This window comes from Oncorhynchus clarkii, chromosome 1 (genome assembly GCF_045791955.1).
Source record: "Oncorhynchus clarkii lewisi isolate Uvic-CL-2024 chromosome 1, UVic_Ocla_1.0, whole genome shotgun sequence".
NCBI classification, from domain to species: Eukaryota; Metazoa; Chordata; class Actinopteri; order Salmoniformes; family Salmonidae; genus Oncorhynchus; species Oncorhynchus clarkii.
Window position 1 is genome coordinate 20049277 of NC_092147.1, and position 22932 is coordinate 20072208.

At 44.1% G+C, this 22932-nt stretch overlaps 2 protein-coding genes and 1 pseudogene across 14 annotated transcripts in view; 2 read left to right on the forward strand and 1 right to left on the reverse strand.

Annotated features, from left to right (window-relative positions):
* Positions 1–18204, forward strand: part of LOC139381975 (transcriptional repressor p66-alpha-like) — a 40417-nt gene extending 22213 nt beyond the window's left edge. For 2 of the 13 annotated variants that reach the window (XM_071126064.1, XM_071126116.1), the window contains exons 2-11: positions 991–1304; positions 3685–3814; positions 3945–4076; positions 5644–5718; positions 10551–10670; positions 11153–11347; positions 11549–11816; positions 13809–14215; positions 14813–15038; positions 15676–18204. In XM_071126064.1, coding sequence (XP_070982165.1) covers positions 997–1304; positions 3685–3814; positions 3945–4076; positions 5644–5718; positions 10551–10670; positions 11153–11347; positions 11549–11816; positions 13809–14215; positions 14813–15038; positions 15676–15815 — 2001 coding nt within the window. In that variant the 5' untranslated portion in view covers positions 991–996 and the 3' untranslated portion in view covers positions 15816–18204. Of the gene's footprint in view, positions 1–990; positions 1305–3684; positions 3815–3944; positions 4077–5643; positions 5719–10550; positions 10686–11152; positions 11348–11548; positions 11817–13808; positions 14216–14812; positions 15039–15675 lie in introns of all 13 variants that reach the window. The other 11 variants (XM_071125907.1, XM_071125979.1, XM_071126379.1 and 8 more) reach the window with 9 other exon arrangements.
* Positions 18205–19342: 1138 nt separating this feature from the next.
* LOC139415586 (testis-specific serine/threonine-protein kinase 6-like) lies at positions 19343–20135 on the reverse strand (annotated as a pseudogene).
* Positions 20136–21524: 1389 nt separating this feature from the next.
* Positions 21525–22932, forward strand: part of LOC139415594 (yjeF N-terminal domain-containing 3-like) — a 71492-nt gene continuing 70084 nt past the window's right edge. The window contains exon 1 of the mRNA XM_071163711.1: positions 21525–21729. Coding sequence (XP_071019812.1) covers positions 21674–21729 — 56 coding nt within the window. The 5' untranslated portion in view covers positions 21525–21673. The remainder of the gene's footprint in view (positions 21730–22932) is intronic.

Consider the following 22932-nt stretch of genomic DNA (forward strand, 5'->3'; position numbering starts at 1 on the left):
AACAGGCAGTCTCCTTGTGGAGTGCAACGAGAGAGAGGCAGGTCGTTATTGCGTTGGACTAGTTAACTGTAAGGTTGCAAGATTGGATCCCCCGAGCCGACAAGGTGAAAATCTGTCGTTCTGCCCCTTAACGAGGCAGTTAACCCACCGTCATTGAAAATAAGAATGTGTTCTTAACTGACTTGCCTAGTTAAATAAAGATTAAATAAAGGTGTAAAAAAAGGAAAATCGGTGCCCAAAAATACCGATTTCCGATTGTTATGAAAACTTGAAATCGGCCCTAATTAATCGGCCATTCCGATTAATCGGTCGACCTCTAGTGTGTACACAGGTATACAATGGCTGCCCCAATGATTGTTTAGAACCTCTATAAGGGGAGAGATGAGACAATTATATTTAAAAGTCAGACCGTTTGAAAGGAGATAAGAATAGGTTTCCCTGTACCTCAACTCTAGTCCAGAATGCACACACTTTCAAGGTCACACTTTTGATTCTTGTTTCAATTCATAACCTGCGTTTGTGTGTCTGAGATATTTGCATGTCTGTTTGAGTGATGCTTTATCTATGGTGTTGTGCGGTGTAATAGTTGTGGGTGAAGCTGGTGTTTGAGCTGAGTGGGTCTCCCTTCTACATCCTCTATTATGGTAATGAGGGGGGAATTGGGTCAGCATCTGGGGAACAGGCACTCAGAGACTGTGTTGCAGTCAGGTCAGTCAGACAGAGAGGCCCCCCCCCCCCCAGTACAGCTGGAGGAATTAATACCCAGCCTGCTACCACAGTCCACACTCCACTGATATGGTGCCCTGGTGGGCATTTAGGTTTGATTTGTGCTGTTTTCATTGTTTATATTGCATGACCACACTCATTATCAGCCAGTGTTGAACTCTCAACTCATTTTGAGGCGGTGCGTCATTACTAAATCTATGCTGTCCACAGGCACTGACCTGTGTGTTTATCCATATCTCTAACCCCCGTCTCTCTTTATCCCAGGCAGTGATGTCGGAGGAGGCGGTGCGTCAGACGCGCAGCCGGAAGCGGGCCCTGGAGAGGGATGTGGTTGCCCCTGGCAGCCCTGGATGGGAGCTGGACAGTAAGAAGGTAAAGCTGGAGAACTGTGACCTGCTACCTGCAGCAGATGGAACTATATCTCTAGTGGCTGTGGGTGGAGGAGGAGATGTGGTGAAGACTGAGCAGACAGCCAAGGTGGCCAGCATGAGCATCCTGAAGACCGGTGAGGTTAAGGCTACCATCAAATTGGAGGTGCAGACCGGGGACAGGCCTGTAGATATGAGCACATCCAAGAGGTGAAACAAACTGATTACACACACACACACTGCGGTAGCCTACACTCTATCTAGCTGTAAATTTGAACCAGTCCTAACTGAACTGTGGTACCCTCAGACACTGTCTCTTTTTGTTAATAGTATTACCATCACACTCTGGATTTACATTTCATTTTCAAATGTTGGTCTAAATTGTTCTTTTTCCCATCTGGCCTGTGGTGCATGTTTACAATATGATGGATTGTGTCTGAGTCTGTACAGGGTCTATTTAGGTGATTAGATTATTTTACTGCTTTGTTTTGACTGGAAAGGGACATTTGCTTGACAACTACTGTGTGTTTGATCTACTGTCTGCACTAGCTAGCGAGTGGGCTTCTCACACAGGAAGTGCATGTCTGTACTCCCTCGGTTCAGGGTGGCCTGCCCCCATTTTGAAAAGTTTGAGGCTCCGGCTGACTGCCTCCATTTTATCCAGCACCTGAACTCTGCCTCACTTCACACAAAATGAAGGTCACAAACTGTCACAAACTGGTTCCAGCTGGCCGTTGCCATGGTTTCCACATTGGAGATTGGAAGGAGCAGTTGGGGGAAGGAGGGGCTGTTGTTGGGTGGGTGTGTCACATGACCAGGGCAGGGAAATGCCTGATGTCACGCGTTCTCTTCACTCGGAGTGATTAATATACACTAGAGGTGAGGGCAGTAGTGAGAAAGGAAGCTAGCCTCCAAGGAAGGACCTTTTATGTACTGCAGAAGTTTTCCCTTGTCACCTTTGCATCACCCTAAGCCTGTACTGCTAAAGTTTCAACTTTTTTTTAATTGAACTTTTAGTGTTTGCAATGTAAAGGAGATCTAGCATTTTGATCCAACTGTTTTCATAAACGGTGCGATGGCTAGAATAAGCATTGCATTCCACTCTCATTGAATTATAAATATATATTTTTTAAAACACTATTTTGGCCAGACAGACCTTATTAGACTAGCTAGAGAGAACTGTTGATGACGTTTCTGTCCAGTTTCATGAGTAGTGGTTTGAAGGAATGCACTTTTTCTACCTGATACTTTGCTCCCACGAGTTTACTAATTCAGTGGAAGTCAATACTGCAGAGTGTTTCAGAGAAGCAGTAGCTAGTAGAAACAGAAGCAGTGAGGTTCTGGATCTTATGTAACCAGGTACGTGGCTTTTGTTTATGCTTGTCTAATCAGCTTTCAGGGTGGAGGAGATCGCCTTGTCACCACAGATAATAACCCTCACTTTGCCCATTGCCAGGGCTAAGAGTTTCTCCTGGTTCGGTCACTGTGTGTGTGTCTGGGGGGCCTCCCTATCCATCAGTTTACTCTTTACCCAACGTGGGCCATTGCTTTACATGGCCCCTGAATAACCAGCTGTGGATGGTGTGACTGTGAATTATAGCTACTGTATTTCCCTCTGCCTCCCCTCTAAACTGAACCAGGCGTCAGCCCTGTTACCACAGTAGGGATCTGGGATGTTTTGCACCAGCCAGGGAGACTGTGCCCTTGTTGAGTGCCCTACCTTCTGCACCGTAGCCCAAGACACACGGTCAGTAAATGAGTGAGTGAGAGTGTATACAATTGGCTGGGTCCTAGCCACATTCCCCTCTCCCCTCTCGCTTTCCCCTCCAATGTCTCCCGTAGGCCTCTGCTCTGCGACTCTGGTGTCAGCAGCTGGGAGGGGTGGGTCTCTGACATACCCGGGCCTCAGGCACAACTACTGTCCCTACCAAGAGTCACCAACCCCACCCACATGGTACGAGCGGGACGCCTGCTGTGTCGGGGGGGGGGGGGGGGGGGGGGGGGGGGGGGGCGAGCATTCCATCTCCGTCGGCCTCTCTGTCACAGGCTCCACACTACATACCGCTGCTCCCCTTTGTCCTCCTCAGGCTGGAGGAAACAACAGCTAGCTACAGCCACGGAGGAAGCAATGAGGCCAGATGTAATCTCCCAGGCTGGGCCTACAACTTGGTCATAAACTCACTACTTTTGGCCCAAGTTTCTGACACTACCATACCAGTGAAAAGATATGAAGAGGAAGGCTCTTATTCAGACCGGGCTGTGAACAGAGCTCCCACTCCACTATGATGGGTCTATGAATCTCAGATCGACTTTGGTGTCCCAACAGTATCCACTCACTCGTAGATCACTGAAAAGTTATCATTTACCGCCCTCTACTGGACGAATGCTGATTCTGTCTGTTTGCATACTGGCCATTGTGGCCATCATTTGTAATATGATTAATGAGTGTTGTATGATCACGCACAAATGAATTTGCGTGAGGAAAGGGGGTTTGGCTTTCCATATCATCTTTGCTTTCCATGTCTTATTTTTTCCTACTAGTAAAGTCGAGTTTAGTTATTTCGTTTTCGTTTTTCTCTCTTCTCTCCAGTGACGTAAAGAAAGAGAGGCAGCCCCTGTCACTAAACAATGATGTCATAGTGTTGTCAGACAACGAGCTGTCCATCCCCGTCGTGAACGGCCAGAACTACTACAGAAAGACAGACACTGACCTGCTCAGGGTACGAACACACACACACAGAGAACGACTCTTCTCTTTGTGCTACTCCCAATGTGTCTTCATCCATTATGGATGCAAATCAATTCTAATGTAATTGTGCGTATGATCCCCTGCTGTCTTCCCTTGTGTAGAAGAGCAGCCCAGATGAGAGGGAGCGCATCATCAAACAGTTGAAGGAGGAGCTGAGACTCCAGGAGGCCAAGCTGGTGCTGCTGAAGAAACTACGACACAGCCAGATCCAGAAGGAGAGCACTGTTCAGAAGGTATCTAAACAAACACACACACGTAAACACACATACAGTGCATTCAGAAAGTATTCAGACCCCTGTACTTTTTCAAAATGTTCTTACGTTATAGCCTTATTCTAAAATGAATTACATTTATTTTTTTCCCTCATCAATCTACACACAAATGACAAAGCCAGAATTGTTTTTTAGAAATTTTTGCACCTGTAGTAAATTCAATTGATTGGACATGATTTGGAAAGGCACACACCTGTCTATGTAAGGTCCCACAGTTCACAGTGCATGTCAGAGCAAAAACCAAGCCATGAGGTTGAAGGAATTGTTCGTAGAGCTCCGAGACAGGATTGTGTCGAGGCACAGATCTGGGGAAGGGTACCAAAAAAGTTCTACAGCATTGAAGGCCCCCAAGAACACAGTGGCCTCCATCATTCTTAAATGGAAGAAGTTTGGAACCACCATATTCTTCCTAACAGGCCGCCCGGCCAAACAGATCAATCGGGGGAGAAGGGCCTTGGCCGGGGAGGTGACCAAGAACCTGATGGGCACTCTGACAGAGCTCCAGAGTTCCTTTGAGGAGATGGGAGAACCTTCCAGAAGGACAACCATTTCTGCAGCACTCCACCAATCAGGCATTTTATGGTGACCAGACCGAAGCCACTTCTGAGTAAAAGGCAAATGACAGCCCTCTTGGAGTTTGAAAAAAGGCACCTAAAGACTAAAGACAAAATACTCTGGTCTGATGAAACCAAGATTGAACTCTTTGGCCTGAATGCCAAGCGTCACGTATGGAGAAAACCTGGCACCATCCCTACGGTGAAGCATGGTGGTGGCAGCATCATGCTGTGGGGATGTTTTTCAGTGGCAGGTGCTGGGAGACTAGTCAGGATCGAGACAAAGATGAAGGGAGCAAAGTACAGAGATTCTTGATGACAAACTGCTCAGGACCTCAGACTGGGGACAAGGTTCACCTTCCAACAGGACAACAACCCTAAGCACACAGCCAAGACAACGCAGGAGTGACTTCGGGACAAGTCTCTGAATGTCCTTGAGTGGCCCAGCCAGAGCCCGGACTTGAGCCCGATGAAACATCTCTGGAGAGACCTGAAGATAGCTGTGCAGCAACGCTCCCCATCCATCCTGACAATGCTTGAGAGGATCTGCAGAGAAGAATGGGAGAAACTCCCCAAATACAGGTGTGCCAAGCTTGTGTGTCATACCCAAGAAGACTCAAGGCTGTAATCGCTGCCAAAAGTGTTTCAACAAAGTACTGAGTAAAGGGTCTGGATACTTATGAAAATATTATATTTCAGTTTGTTTTATTTTAGAAATGTGCAAAAATGTCTAAAAACCTGTTTTCACTTTGTCATTATGGGGTATTGTGTGTAGATTGATGAGGGGAGAAAAACTATTTAATCAATTTTAGAATTAGGCTGAAACGTAACAAAAAGTGGAAAAGGTCAAGGGGTCTGAATACTTTCCAAATGCACTATGCACATGCACACAGACACACACGCACAAAGCTTGCCATCAATTGTCTGGTCTCACTCACTCTCTCTCTCTCTCTCTCCCTCCCTCTGTTCTCCAGCCAACTTCTGGCTCTGTGGCTACTCCTCCACCTCTGGTCAGAGGCAGCATCGCATCAGGCAAAGGACCACTACAGGTACAGACAGCTACTGCTCACCGCTACTATACAAGTCATTACATTACTGCTATTATCAGAATCACCTTTAAAAAAAATTTTTTATACATATACCCAGAATTTTCCTTAGTGTGGTGCTGCCAGCAATACACAATATACAAACAGAATAGAGACACGAGTCTACTTGGACATCATACACAATATCCACCTCAATGGACATTTACCCTGCCCCCACCCAATGGACATTTACCCTGCCCCCACCCAATGGACATTTACCCTGCCCCCACCCAATGGACATTTACCCTGCCCCCACCCAATGGACATTTACCCTGCCCCGACCCAATTGACATTTATCGTGCTGAATAGCCACCACTAGTCAGACCACTGCTCCCCCTGTCCCCCTCCTGGACTTCCTACCCATCCCCCCTCCCACTTCTCCCCCTATAGACATTCCCACCCTCCTCAACTGACATTTTCACTGCCCCCACCCCAATGGTAATTTATCATGTTAGTTGTAAATATGTATGTTATTATTAATTTGACTGTTTCATTCACTTCCCTTTGACCTGCACTGTTGGAGCTTGAAGCTTAAGATTTTCATTCACATCTGCAACCCTGTTCATGTGACTAATAAACTCTCTCTCTCTAAACATAACTCTGGAGTATAGGCTGATTACAGTCGGAATATACAATTTACAGAGGGGATATATCTATCTATAAACTGTGTGGTTTGCTGATTGGCTGGAAGCCATCGTATATCAGACAGTATACCACGGGTATGACAAAACATGTATCTTTACTGCCCTAATTACATTGGTAACCAGCTTATAATAGCAATAAGGCATCACGGGGGTTTGTGGTATATGGCCAATATTCCACGGCTAAGGGTTGTGCATAAGAACAGCCCTTAGGCGTGGCATATTGGCCATATACCACACTCCCTCATGCCTTATTGCTTTAATAAGCAAAGGGAGGGATGTACAGCACATTCACACTCCTTGTAATTGTATATCAGTGTATCCATTCAACCACTAAGCACATTCAAGCCCTCTGTACTAGCTTGTTATCAGTGTGTCTGTTCAACCATGCTGTCAGAAGTAATCACTTGCATCTTGCTGGGACACAACAGCTGATGTGAAATGGCTCTGTTTTGCCTCTACCTGATATGTCTTTACAGAACGATTGATTGAATATGATGTGAAAGGGACTGGCCACTTGCCAGCAAATGTCAACAGTGATCATGTGGTATCATCACAAGATGCTTTCATGGTCAAATCTAATTTCCATTAAATCATGATTTACCTAAAAGTCTGAATTACATGTGGAACTTGCGTTAGGAGTCAACCCTCATAGTATGGGTTGATCATGTGGTCACTTTAATAATGTTTACATACTGTTTTACCCAGTTCATCTATGTATATACGTTATTCTAGTCGAGGCCTATACTATTCAAATATTGCTGTGTGTGTATATATATATATATATATATATATACTATCCTACATATTCTTCAGATAGACTGCATTTTCTATCAATATACTGTCCATAATGCTTATACATCCTGTCATATCTATACATACAGTACCAGTCAAAAGTTTGGCACACCTACTCATTCCAGGGTTTTCCTTTATTGTTACTATTTTCTACATTGTAGATTAATAGTGAAGACCTCAACTATGAAATAACACATGGAATCATGTAGTAACCAAAAAAGTGTTAAACAAATGAAAATATATTTGAGATTCTTCAAAGTAGCCAACCTTTGCCTTGAAGACAGCTTTGCACACTCTTGGCATTCTCTCAACCAGCTTCATGAGGTAGTCACCTTGAATGCATTTGAATTTACAGGTGTCTTGTTAATTTGTGCAATTTCTTTCCTCAATGCGTTTGAGCCAATCAGTTGTGTTGTGACAAGGTAGGGGTGGTATAAGGAAGATAGCCCGATTTGGTAAAATACCAAATCCATGTTATGGCAAGAACACCTCAAATAAGCAAAGAGAAACGACAGTCCATCATTACTTTAAGACATGAAGGCCAGTCAATCTGGAAAATTAAGAACTTTGAAAGTTTCTTCAAGTGCAGTCGCAAAAACCATCAAGTTTCTCTGATGAAACTGGCGCTCTTGAGGACTGCCACAGGAAAGGAAGAACCAGAGTTACCTCTGCTGCAGAGTTCATTAGAGTTGTCAGCCTCAGAAATTGCAGCCCAAATAAATGCTTCAAAGTTCAAGTAACAGACACATCTCAACATCAACTGCTCAGAGGAGACTCCGTGAATCAGGCCTTCATGATTTCTGCAAAGAAACCCCTACTAAAGGACACAAATAATAAGAAGAGACTTGCTTGGGACAAGAAACACAAGCGATGGACATTAGACGGGTGGAAATCTGTCCTTTGGTCTGATGAGTCCAAATTGGAGATTTTTGGTTCCAACCACCGTTTCCTTGAGAGACGCAGAGTAGGTGAACGGATGATCTCCATGTGTGGTTCCTACTGTGAAGCATGGAGGAGGTGTGATGGTGTGGGGGTACTTTGCTGGTGACACTGTCTGTGATTTATTTAGAATTTAAGGCACATTTAACCAGCATGGCTACAACAGCATTCTGCAGTGATACGCCATCCCATCTGGTTTGGACTTAGTGGGGGACTATCATTTGTTTTTCAGCAGGACAAACACCTCCAGGCTGTGTATGGGCTATTTGACCAAGAAAGAGAGTGATGGAGGGCTGCATCAGATGACCTGGCCTCCACAATCACCTGACCTCAACCCAATTGGGATGAGTAGGACTGCAGAATGAAGGAAAAGCAGCCAACAAGTACTCAGAATATGTGGGAACACCTTCAAGACTGTTGGAAAAGCATTCCAGTTGAAACTGGTTGAGAGAATGCCAAGAATGTGCAAAGCTGGCAAAGGGTGGCTACTTCGAAGAAACTTAAATATAACATTTTGATTGAATTTTTTTTGTTTGTTACTACACGATTCCATGTGTTATTTCATAATTTTGATGTCACTTATTTTACAATGTAAAAATAAAGAACAACCCTTGAATAAGTTTGTGTGTCCAAACTTTGACTGGTACTGTACAGTGGAGCAAAAAAGTATTTAGTCAGCCACCAATTGTGCAAGTTCTCCCACTTAAAAAGATGAGAGACCTGTAATTTTCATCATAGGTACACTTAAACTATGACAGACAAAATGAGGGAAAAAACTCCAGAAAATCATATTGTAGGATTTTTTATGAATTTATTTGCAAATAAAAAAATAAGTATTTGGTCACCTACAAACCAGCAAGATTTCTGCCTCTCACAGACCTGTAACTTCTTCTTTAAGAGGCTCCTCTGTCCTCCACTCGTTAGCTGTATTAATGTCACCTGTATGAACTTGTTATCAGTATAAAAGACACCTGTCCACAACCTCAAACAGGCACACTCCAAACTCCACTATGGCCAAGACCAAAGAGCTGTCAAAGGACACCAGAAACAAAATTGTAGACCTGCACCAGGCTGGGAAGACTGAATCTGCAATAGGCAAGCAGCTTGGTTTGAAGAAATCAACTGTGGGAGCAATTATTAGGAAATGGAAGACACACAAGACCACTGATAATCTCCTTCGATCTGGGGCTCCACGCAAGATCTCACCCCGTGGGGTCAAAATGATCATTTAAACGGTGAGCAAAAATCCCAGAACCACACAGGGGGACCTAGTGAATGACCTGCAGAGAGCTGGGACCAAAGTAACAAAGCCTACCATCAGTAACGCACTACGCCGCCAGGGACTCAAATCCTGCAGTGCCAGACGTGTCCAGGCCCGTCTGAAGTTCGCTAGAGAGCATTTGGATGAATGTCATATGGTCAGATGAAACCAAAATATAACTTTTTGGTAAAAACTCAACTTGTCGTGTTTGGAGGACAAAGAATGCTGAGTTGCATCCAAAGAACACCGTACCTACTGTGAAGCATGGGGGTGGAAACATCATGCCTTGGGGCTTTTTTTCTGCAAAGGGACCAGGACGACTGATCCGTGTAAAGGAAAGAATGAATGGGGCCATGTATCGTGAGATTTTGAGTGAAAACCTCCTTCCATCAGCAAGGGCATTGAAGATGAAATGTGGCTGGGTCTTTCAGCATGACAATGATCCCAAACACACCGCCCGGGCAACGAATGAGTGGCTTCGTAAGAAGCATTTCAAGGTCCTGGAGTGGCCTAGCCAGTCTCCAGATCTCAACCCCATAGAAAATCTTTGGAGGGAGTTGAAAGTCCGTGTTGCCCAGCAACAGCCCCAAAACATCACTGCTCTAGAGGAGATCTGCATGGAGGAATGGGCCAAAATACCAGCAACAGTGTGTGAACCTTGTGAAGACTAACAGAAAATGTTTGACCCCTGTCATTGCCAACAAAGGGTATATAACTTGTGTTATTGACCAAATACTTATTTTCCACCATAATTTGCAAATAAATTCATAAAAAATCCTACAATGTGATTTTCAGGATTTTATTTTCTAATTTTGTCTGTCATAGTTGAAGTGTACCTATGATGAAAATTATAGGCCTCATTTTTTTTAAGTGGGAGAACTTGCACAATTGGTGGCTGACTAAATACTTTTTTGACCCACTGTATGTATACACACACACACACACACACTTTGGACTCTGATATTGCACGTCCTAATATTTCTTAATTCCATTCTTTTACTTTTAGATTGTGTTTTGTTCAATATTTCTGCACAGTTGGAGCTAGGAGCACAAGCATATCACTTCACCCGCAATTACATCTGCTAAATGTTTGTGTATGCGATTAATAAAATTTGATTTGGTTGTGTAAAGTTTAAACCCTGGTGTCGTTTTGTGTCCAGGTGTCGTCAGGCCGTAGCTCAGGCATAGTGATCCCTCCTCCATTAGTCCGGGGTGGGCAGCACGTCCCGTCCAAACTGAACTCCCAGACTGTCATGCCACCCCTCGTCAGAGGGGCACAGGTAATTTATACTCTGGTGATTTACTGTTTAAACTTATTTTATTGTTGTCTTATGCAATGTGACTTATTAATATGAATTCTACATCCGTGTATTTTTTCATAATATGTTTTTCTGCTACTTTCATGCTGTAAAACACATTATTCCTTGGCAGTGAACTCTCTCTAAGTAATAGACTAAATGCACAATACTAGTTGGTTCTACACGCATTGTGCTTGTCAGTCTATTCCAGTAAATTAATTTTAACAGTGATATGGATATTGACATATTTTCTCTCTTGTCCTTTCAATTCAATGGGCTTTGGGCAGTGAGAAGACACAAAACAATATCAACTAAAAACAACTAGAAATTAACAGTAAACATTACACTCTCCTCTTTCTGTCCCTCTCCCTGTGTGTGTGACTCCACTTCCCCCTTCTCCTCTCCTTATTTCTTGCCGTGTGTGTGTGTGTGTGTGTGTGTGTGTGTGTGTGTAACGTTGTCAGCCCATTGCGGTGTCTCCCCAGCAGATCGCGTCCTTGCGGCAGCAGCAGCACTCTGGGTCGGCCCCCCCTCCCCTGCTGCTGGCCCCCAGGGCCTCGGTCCCCAACGTCCAGGTACAGGGTCAGAGGGTCATCCAGCAGGGCCTTATCAGGGTGGCCAATGTCCCCAACACCAACGTCCTGGTCAACATACCACAGGTCAGAACACACTATCACCCAGGTCAGACAGAAACATTACTACATTATTGCCAGGTCACCAGTGTACTGGCCAGCATCTTACATTAAGTCCTCTTCCAAAACGCACATTTCAGAAATGCATCCCCACAGTGTTGGACTCCCAACAGCACTATTTCTTCATCTAATTTCATCCTGACTAGTGAGCGTGTCTCTTTTTCCCAGGGCTCTCAGAAGGGCTCATCTGTGACGTCTCAGGCCGCGATGGGCAGTGGCGTGTCCACGGTCCAGGCCAACGAGTCCCCGGCTGCTCGCCAGGCGGCCGCCAAGCTTGCGTTGCGTAAGCAGCTGGAGAAAACACTGCTGGAGATCCCTCCTCCCAAACCTCCCGCGCCCGAGCGCAACTTCCTGCCGTCAGCAGCCAACAACGAGTTCATCTACCTGATGGGCCTGGAGGAGGTGGTGCAGAACCTGCTGGACACACTGGGACGGGGTGGGTTTATACTTTAATCAAACATATTGATTCATTGCGTCAGCACAAGGTCTTTATGGTGGCAGTAGTAGTCTTAGCTAATCTCATAGTGAGTTGTTTGTTGCCTGCCATGGGTTCTTCTCATTCTAGCACCTTGTTCTATTTGAAAAGTTTATTTTTTATATATTTTTTATTTCACCTTTATTTAATTAACCAGGTAGGCTAGTTGAGAACAAGTTCTAATTTACAACTGCGACCTGGCCAAGATAAAGCATAGCAGTGTGAACAGACAACAGCACAGAGTTACACATGGAGTAAACAATAAACAAGTCAATAACACAGTAGAAAAAAGAAGAAAAAAATTGTCTATATACATTGTGTGCAAAAGGCATGAGGAGGTAGGCAAATAATTACAATTTTGCAGATTAACACTGGAGTGATAAATTATCAGATGGTCATGTGTAGGTAGAGATACTGGTGTGCAAAAGAGCAGAAAAGTAAATAAATATAAACAGTATGGGGATGAGGTAGGTAAATTGGGTGGGCTATTTACCGATGGACTATGTACAGCTGCAGCGATCGGTTAGCTGCTCAGTTAGTAGATGTTTAAAGTTGGTGAGGGAGATAAAAGTCTCCAACTTCAGAGATTTTTGCAATTCGTTCCAGTCACAGGCAGCAGAGAACTAGAAGGAAAGGCGGCCAAATGAGGTGTTGGCTTTAGGGATGTTCAGTGAGATACACCTGCTGGAGCGCGTGCTACGGGTGGGTGTTGCCATCGTGACCAGTGAACTGAGATAAGGCAGAGCTTTACCTAGCATGGACTTGTAGATGACCTGGAGCCAGTGGGTCTGGCGACGAATACGTAGCGAGGGCCAGCCGACTAGAGCATACAGGTCGCAGTGGTGGGTGGTATAAGGTGCTTTAGTAACAAAACGGATGGCACTGTGATAAACTGCATCCAGTTTGCTGATTAGAGTATTGGAAGCTATTTTGTAGATGACATCGCCGAATAGTCAGGATAGTCAGTTTTACTAGGGTAAGTTTGGCGGCGTGAGTGAAGGAGGCTTTGTTGCGGAATAGAAAGCCGACTCTAGATTTGATTTTGGATTGGAGATGTTTGATATTATCTTGGCCAGGTCGCAGTTGCAAATGAGAACTTGTTCTCAACTAGCCTACCTGGTTAAATAAAGGTGAAATAAAATAAAAAAAATTAAATAAAATATGAGTCTGGAAGGAGAGTTTACAGTCTAGCCAGACACCTAGGTACTTATAGATGTCCACATATTCTAGGTCGGAACCATCCAGGGTGGTGATGCTAGTCGCGTGTGCGGGTGCAGGCAGCGAACGGTTGAAAAGCATGCATTTGGTTTTACTAGCGTTTAAGAGCAGTTGGAGGCCACGGAAGGAGTGTTGTATGGCGTTGAAGCTCGTTTGGAGGTTAGATAGCACAGTGTCCAAGGAAGGGCCAGAAGTATACAGAATGGTGTCGTCTGCGTAGAGGTGGATCAGGGAATCGCCCGCAGCAAGAGCAACATCATTGATATATACAGAAAAAAAAGTTGTCCCGAGAATTGAACCCTGTGGCACCCCCCATAGAGACTGCCAGAGGACCGGACAACATGCCCTCCGATTTGACACACTGAACCCTGTCTGTAAAGTAGTTGGTGAACCAGGCAAGGCAGTCGTTAGAAAAACCGAGGCTACTGAGTCTGCTGATAAGCATATGGTGATTGACAGAGTCGAAAGCCTTGGCCAGGTCGATGAAGACGGCTGCACAGTACTGTCTTTTATCGATGGCGGTTATGATATCGTTTAGTACCTTGAGCGTGGCTGAGGTGCAACCGTGACCGGCTCGGAAACCCGATTGCACAGCGGAGAAGGTACATTGGGATTCGAGATGGTCAGTGATCTGTTTGTTGACTTGGCTTTTGTAGACCTTAGATAGCCAGGGCAGGATGGATATAGGCCTAAGGTACATAATACTGACATGTCATTTTTTGGTATTTCACTCAGGCAAGAAACAGGGTCAGTCAGTGGCCCCGGTGACCCCAATCCCCATGGAGCCGCACACCTGCGCCCAGTGCAAGACGGATTTCACGTCGTGCTGGCGCTCGGAGAAGAGCGGCCCCGTCCTGTGCGACCAGTGCATGTCGTCCAACCTCAAGAAAGCCCTGAAGGCGCAGCACACCAACCGTCTGAAGGCGGCCTTCGTCAAGGCCCTGCAGCAGGAGCAGGAAGTAGAGCAGCGCATCCTCCAGCAGGCCGCCACCCCCGTCTCCAAAATGCCCTCTTCTTCCTCAAGGATGAAGAGTGAGCAGCAGCAGCATGTGCTGGTGTCTCAACAGTACAAGCAGGCGAGAGCCCAGCTCCAGCAGCATAGAGGCACGCCTATGGCCCGCCACCACTCCTCCATCAAGCAGGTCAGCAGTGGGACACAACACAAACGCTACACACCAGTGGTGTAAAAATACATTCAAGTACTACTTAAGTAGTTTTTTGGGGCATCTGTACTTCACTATTTATAACAACTTTTACTTCACTACATTCCTAAAAAAAAGTATGTACTTTTTACTCCTTACATTTTCCCTTCAACCAAAAAGTACTCATTACATTTTAAATGCTTAGCAGGAAAGTAAAATGTCCTAATTCACACACTTATCAAGAGAACATCAGTGGTCATCCCTACTGCCACTGATCACTAAACAGACATGCTTAATTTGTAATGATGTTTGAGTGTTGAAGTCTACCCCTGGTTATCCGTGAATAAAAAACAAGAAAATGGCACCATCTGGTTTGCCTAATGTAAGAAATGTGAAATTATTATACCTTATACTTTTGATAATTAAGTATATTTAAAACCAAATACTTTTACTCTCACTACCAACTCATAAGGAAGGGGAAGCTTGTCTGGTGTACATTTTTTGATTCCTGGAAGAAGAAAAAAACTGTGGCATACTTTTTGAGTCTATGAACACATTGGTTAATTACTAAAGTTCCTGTTTTCTCCCTTCTCTCAGAGCTCTGGTCAGATGTCCCGTAGTGTGCAGCAGGTGGTAGGGTCTCGCGGTGTCACTCACTCGTTCTCCACGTCCTCTCAGCAGCTGCAGAACGCTGTGACCGCAGCGTCGCTGGTCAGCAGGCCAGGTAAGCATGCCATGCGCCCGGTGCAGGGGACAAAGGGCAGCAGCAGTAACTCTTCAGCCAACCCCAACGCCTGGAGGAAGCAGACCACCGGGAACTCAGGTAGATTAACCTCTACAGAACAGAGACAAGCCTGTCCTCACCTCCTTTCTCTCTGCATCTGTTCTCTTCTCTCGCCATTCTCTCCCTACATAGTGACCTGAAATGCATCATGGGTTCACTAAAGGTTGTGGAAGGTTTGTTTTTACTTCAATGTGGTGACAGTCAGTCTGATATGATTAGCAAGCTGTCCCCCTCTCTCTCTCTCTCCCCTTGCCTTTCCTGTGTTATTAACAGGTGGTGGGTTAGACTCATTGTTAGAATGTAGAATTGTTTCATTCATTGGGGCCTTCTACAGGTTGGGTGGTAGTCAGCCTAGCAGTTAAAAGCCTTAGGCCAGAAACTGAAAGATCCTTAGTTCTAATCCCAGAGCCGATTAGGTGAAAAACCTGTGCCCTTGAGCAAGGCACTTAACCCTAATTGGTTTTGTAAGTTGCTCTGGCTAAGTGACTAAAATGTAATTGTGTCCTTTTATTCTGCTATGGCTGTATAGCCTGCAGACAGGCTAAATGATGGTGCAGGGTCTGGCTGTGTAGCCTGCAGACAGGCTAACTGATGGTACAGGGTGTTTGAGATATCTGCTTTTTGGGCTTGGTTCCTGTCCTGTATACTCACTGCTGTGGTTGTTGTCTTCCTTCAGGTGTGACCATGGGCTATGTGAACCCCAGCCTGTCTGTCCACAAGACCACCACCTCAGCCAACCTGGAGCGCCAGAGAGAGTACCTCCTGGACATGATTCCCTCCCGCTCCATCTCCCAGACAGCCAACACATGGAAATAACACCACCACTTATTATCAATCTTAATAATAGTCATTCTCATGATTAACCTAACAATGGAATCCTCTTGGGAAAACAACACCAGATGATCTACTCTGGAGTTACGAAATAAAAACAATTCCCACCATCTTCCTCTGATGTCCGGAGTCTGCAGTTCCATTGTGGAGTACTGGTGTTACTGGGACAGTACAGGGCTCTGAGATACGCTACATCCCATGGGTCAAAGGGGTTGCATGGACTTCATCTCTCTCAAACAGTTTTGGTGCCCATCTGCCCTGTCCTCCATGGTCAGTTCTGATCTTCACACATTCGCACTGAGAGGGATGGATGTCCCAGGCCAGAAGTATCTTTGGCTCTGCAGGTGACAGGACAGTTAACGCCCCCCCTCCCTTCTACCTGGAAGAGCCAGGACCGGGTCTCTCTCTGGCCTCACTGACTGACTGAGACTAGAGGACCATCCACGGAATATGAAAATGGCTTCAGCTTTGCGAAAACAAAATAATAAAAAAGACTTGGGGAAAAAAATCTAAACATCTATACATACAGACTGCTTCTTTTGAGTCGACAGTGGTGCAGAACTGAGGAGAAGCCTACAGTGTGTCTGGTTATTTTGTATGGTTGAATGTTAGATTTATTTGATTTTTTTCTGTAAATCATATCCTGTGTCGAGAGATTGTACTATTTTGGAACTGGACTCATGGAGGTCTGTGTTTGAAAGGTAACATTACTGTTGAGGTGGTTTTACATCTGATAGTTTAGTGTAAACATTTTTTAAAAACTTGTTTTCTAAGCTGAAAAAAACATGAAGTAACTGACTTAATACTGTATGTACAAACACAGAACATATTGTGGGAGGACTATTCTTGAAAATAGTTTTGAAAAAATGTTACCTTCCAAAGAAATTGTTGCACCCAAATGGATCCCTTCTTTCTTCTGTTTTAACCCTCGGCGTTAAAATAAAGACGGGATGTGCTTGTTTTCCTGGAATGCAAGAGAGGGGGAAGGGACGTGATCTTATGAAATAATTTAGCTTTTAGTCATCGGTTGTGGTGCATTACTTTTCTTCTAGGCAAAGGCCGTCTCTGGGTGTAGTTGTAGGGTCATTAGTTAAGGTATTGTTTACGCCCTCAGTTCCAATGGATCTACTCTAGATTACGTGTCCAGCGGTTCCTACACACCCACTCATTGATCTAAAAGGCTGGACAGCTTTCAGAATGTAGTTATGTGAAAACTTAGCAACATTATACTTTTAGTATTTTCTTTTACAAAGGTGAGTGTATGAGTTGTCACCCCTTAATTAGCTAGCTAGTCCATCTGGTGGAAAAGCCAGCGGTATTTTACTTTTATAGGTGGTGCAATACAGGGCGAGAAGCTGTTGAAAAATGCACCATGCTTACAAAGCTCCCTCAGAAGGAATAAGACAGTGCCGTGTCAGTATATGAGGGCTTATGAGGTTACGCTTCTGTATCAAAACAACGTGGTTCAGAACTACACCACAGTTCAGTGGCCTAGTAGAAATTAATCTGAAAGGAAATGATCAAACAATGCTACAATTTAGGTTGTATCTCAATGTCTTGTGCAGCCACATTCATGTTTCATTTTTTTCCTATAAAATGTCCATGCGTTCTCCTGATGATATGTTTTGATAGCAGTGTGTGTGTCCTTAGACAGTACAGTCTTAATTAATGAATACATTTTCATATGAACCCTGTTGTTTTCTGTAACCTTAAGCTATTTGTCTGACCACCTATTATCATAATTTTGTTACCTTGTTTTTTCATAGCTGCCCCTAGATCAGATTTCAGATGGATTCATTTGCTTGCATCTCGAATAACACCACATTCTCCATATAGTGAACTACTTAAAGAGCTGTGAGTAAAAGTGTTCAACTATATAGGGTGTAATTTGGGATTTGCCTGTTTTGTCAATCTCTTGGAGCCCTGCTCTCAGAAACATGATGGCTGATGGTGATTGTCTTGGCCAGTGTTCCAGGGGTTATAGCTAGAACGGCTACAGCTTATTTGTCGAATTGGCCAAAAATGACTTCATAGCAGGTTAGGAGAATTAGGTTAAGGTTAGGAAAAGGATTAGGGTTCGCGAAAATACAAAAACTTTCGATGTAAATAAGCTGTATCCATCTAGCGAAAATACAAAAATACCTGTTCCAGGCTGCTGGTGCAGCAGCCACTACTGTGCTGTCCTGAATACTGCCTGCTGCAGTTCGACAACCAAACACCATTCCGTTTTACCAGGGGTGCTAGTACTGTTTAGACTAAAGCATAGCACCTAACCCTGAAAACGTTTCTTTTTTCTTTCTTTACAAGAAATGCTTCTATTTGTTTTTGATTTTTTTCCTGTCAAGTAATAATAATAAAACGAATTTTAAACCCATTTTTATTCTGGGGATTGTGTATTGTTAAAGTGTCTAATATTGACTTGAATGACTTGCTGACGTTTGAAATGTTCAAATTTGTTGTATTGGATTGCACCTTGTAGTTTATATCATGATCAGGCTTATTGGCCTGACCTTTCAAATCCATGTCACAAGGGATTACGTATTTATTGCACTCAAATGCATCATCAATTGAAGTTGCCCAAGATTGATCAGATATGGAAAAAGCTGTAACATTAAAATGACAGTAATCCACGTAGGTGCAGCAGCACGGCATGAATTAGAATTCAACAGAATGTCAATTTCCCATCAAACGGAAGACTGCATAGGCGTGCGTAAAATAGGTTAAATGTGTGCGTAAAAATCCTCTGGATGCCCTTTAGCGCTCAATTCTGTCAACCACCTTCGGCACAAGTACAGCTGAGATGGAGTTTGGTCAGAGGGAAGTGCGTCTTAATTTTTCCACGCTTCTCTTTGATTAGAGCTGATTCTCCCTCTGGCCCCTCCAGTGGTTTGGCGAGCACAGCATTGTACTGCGCCAGGTTAGAGCGGTTGTCTGTTCATGCCTCTCCAAAGCAGTGTCTTTCCCCCTTGATTGCGTTGACGCTCAGGTCACAGGCCGTGCGCTCTCTTCGGTTCAAGAGAAGATACCTGTGTCTCTGCTTGACATTTTGAAGCTGAACGTTTCTAAAGTGAGGAGGTGCTGTGCCGATGTAAATTTGTGCATGGTTGCATATTTAAATGTCAAATCCTTTTGATTTACAGGTGTAAACAAAGCTTCAGATATTGTTACGACTCAATCTGTTTCAACAGGTCAGTTGGTAGGTTCAGTGAAAAATGTTCGCTCCATGTGTTTCATTACGAATGGAAGAGAAAAGTAGACTATGCAAATTAGCCAGGCCTAGAGTCCAAAAAAATATTGAATGTTTTGCTTTTTTGTTGTCTCCCAACAGTCTACTTATAGCTTTATATTGTTCAAAAGACAAAATAACTTCATGAAAACATCTGAATAAATTAGCACATGAATAGACCTACAATATGTCCAGCAGCTAATAGCGATCATTAACCTATATTAACAAATGAAAGTGGTCGGATTTCCAATTAGGGTACACATGATTTAATCATGCACATCCTTGCCTATTGCAACCAAGACTGCTCTGCCACCTGTTGGATTGTCGGACGGGAAGAAGGGCTGAACTGCAACAGATAGGCAATGAATAGCTGGCATGGCTCTTCCACGGTGACGTCATCCAGGTAGACCAAGGCCTTGCGCTGAGCGCGAGGGAGTTTGCGGACATTGGAATCGTCGTAAGGCATGCACCCAGTGACCATGACATACAGAATCACACACGTCATATTTCTTGGGATCGTATGGAACTCCAAGCAGTACCTCGGGTGCGGCGTAGGCCGCGGAACCACAGTAAGTGCTGCTCAGCTCAGGATAGCCCATGGCAAACCTCCCAAAACCAAAGTCCGTGATCTTGACTTTGTTGTCCCTTGTCAGTAGTACATTCTCACATTTCATGTCTCGGTGGACGATGTTGTGTTGATGGAGATTGTCAGTGCTGTGAACTATCTGGGAGAACATGGTCTTGGCTTGGACAATGGGGATGGAATTTACCTCTTGGATTTTTTGGAGAAGGTCCGTTGTTGCCGCTTCCATCACGATGTATAGTCGGCCGATGCAAACCTCGATGAATTCGTGCACATGGACAATATTGTCATGTCTCACTTCCCTCAGAAGCGTCAGCTCCCTGGGTAGAAACTTGTGGGCAAAGTCGTGAGGCGCCTTTTTGCGGTCCACAATTTTTATGGCGACCTCGGAATTGTGTTTCTTTGAGCTTGCCAGTTTGACTTTGGAGTAGCTTCCCTCCCCGATTGTCACCCCCAATTTGTAGCCCATCCCGCGCAGAACTTTTTCCGTGCACATGTTCAAAAAGGTATGTTTGACTTTGCTCTTCAAAATGTGTCTGGCTGTTGCCCCATCGGGTCATGAACGCCGGTGGTCGCACGCTCTTCGACCAATTTGAGGAACAGTTAGGTGTCTCAGGTGGCGGTGACAACGTTGAGATAAAAAAAAAACATCGGAGACACATTGATAAGGTCACGGTCGTGTTTGCGCGTGTATTATGACGACATTATGACAACCATAGACATTAAAACTAGCAAAACCTGCCAGCGCATGAGGGTTTATCGTCAGTGGCATGCTGGGGCTTAGCCTAAATAATCACATATTACTGACTCTGATCAATAATTAATACATTTTTATCTTATTTTGTCTACTTGGCTGTATGAAATGCAACAATCCCTCTAATTGGATTTTGTTAGCTGTAATGTCTTAATATGACCTCCGGGTGGTAGACCGCACCAAGAATCTCCTTGGCCTCATGCATGTGTCTGTCTCTATTAATACACAGGTACAGCTGTTTGGGTTCCTTTTTTTACAAGAACTTACTCAATAGAAGGAACAAAAATTGGTGTCCAGATGAGTGTCTTCCCATTGTCCTGTCACTCACCACACTATACAAACTGACCAAAAACAACTGGACTTTCAATTGTTCATAAAATGAGCAGGCTGTTGGCTGACTGTTAGATATAACTTCATAGAGCAGGCCTGCTGGAATGTAGAACAGGCTAGAATGTTGTGAGCAGCCCTGACCTTTCCTGAACAATGTGAGCTATTGTTTGATATCTCGACCAAGTTAGGAGCCACAGCCCTTGGCTTGGTAGCTATTGGCAATGGTTGTTTTTACTGTACTATATACACTTCTGCTTATGGAGGTTGTGTGTGTGTGTGTGTGTGTGTGTGTGTGTGTGTGTGTGTGTGTGTGTGTTTGCGTCATAGACTTGAATGCATAATTTGTGTGTGTGTGCAGTTGGGGATTTACCGTAAACATGTTTTATTCTCTTTCATGCTTCAAACACATATAACCACGATCCCATCTACTTCAAGTTTCAGGCACAGATTAAACCATCAATATATTCAATGCAATACATTCATCTGGTATTTATGGGATTTTGTGAACGTTGTATTATGCTCAATGCCACCAAAGATTTCAAATTTGTCTATATACATTTGTATACATTTCCAGCCTCCCTCTCTATAAGATGACAGACATTGTTATTGTGTCTGTGTGATTGTAATTTGCAGAGCTTTGAGGCATTCCCCACTCTACTCCAGTTTTTCCACAGAGGGTTTGTTGGTTTTGCCACTGAGGGGGGCAGTACTTTCTGTATGAGCTTCTACGACTCACCGCAGGCTGGGCCAATCAGCTGGCTACGTCCATATCTCCCTGCGTCTTAATTGGCTGTCTCTCTCAGAGAAGGGCTGCTGATACAAACATGAGAGAGAGCGTTCTGAGTGGGAAATAGCAGACAGAGAGAGAACAAGAGTGTATTCTGTAAAGCAGTGCAGCTCATTCTACCCTCCTCCTGCGTATGTACTGAATCCTCCCAGGCTGCCAAAAGATGAACCACAGCTCGACTGAACCGGCGGAGACCATCGAGCTACTGCGGTATCTCAGGTAGGCACTTAGCAGAATTAGGGCAACACAGCTATTCCTGCTCTCAATTTACAAAAATGATCCAATGCCGGCTGGCAGTAGCCTACATCTTTTATTATGGATTGTGAACTCTGTTTTACACATCCTGCATGTAAATGTGAATGGACCTTTTGATAGCTGATGGCGTATGAGCTTTTATGTTTTTATATTGTAGACATTAAGTTGGGTGAGTGATGTAGGTTTTCATCCAGAGAGGTGATTGTCTGTGTAGAGACAAGTGTCCAGAGCAGTCCCCCCGGTGGCTGCCGACTGCATTCATTACTGTACTTTTATGCAACAGATAACAAAACCTGTCACACCAACTCATGTTTCTCTCGCAGCCCTGAGAGAAAAAGAACAAAGGGAACTCATATCAAGGCAGTTTGAACACAATTGCAGCTGAGAGTACTTTTCAGTGACAATATATTTGTGTCGTTAGACAATTTGAAAATTATTTCTCTCTGATATGAAAGATAAGGTCCTTATGCTTCCTAAACTGTTCCGCAAGTGATGCGTGTTAATGTTCAGACCAAGCACAGAAGACACCTTCGTCCAATGACTCTTATGTGTAATGTAATGGAACTGTCATGGTCAAGGGCTAAGGTGATACCTGCTAGGGCTTGATTCTGCTGCCTGCCTGTCAGGTACTGATTTGGAGCAGGATGTGAATAATTTCCGGAGATCCCCTGTCTGTCTAAGACAGAAGACTAAGTTCTAGGCTGATTGTAATACACTGTGTTGATATGAAAGAGGATGATGAACTCTATAATGTACATTATTTATAAATGTATGGAGTTACATATATATATATATATATATATATATATATATATATATATATATAAAACCATAACTCTGAATACAATTTGCATACATTGATCTAAGAGTATTGCTTTTAGTACTTTGATTAGATATTGGCAGAGACTACAGACAAAACACACATCTGCCCTAGAAAATCTAACTATTCCTGCTGTGTGTATTCTAGGCAGTTCCAACCTCTCTCCACCTGTCTTCCTTAGCGGGATCAAGATGCCTGAATTGATTATAATTACTGTTCCTGTGATTGAATCAGCCAATCATGTTTAATTTAGTGTTGGTATGCTAACCATGTCCCTGCTGCCGTCCTAAAGTGTAATTTCATCACTTCTAAATCAGGGATGCATGTTAGCTAATCAGGCCATTACA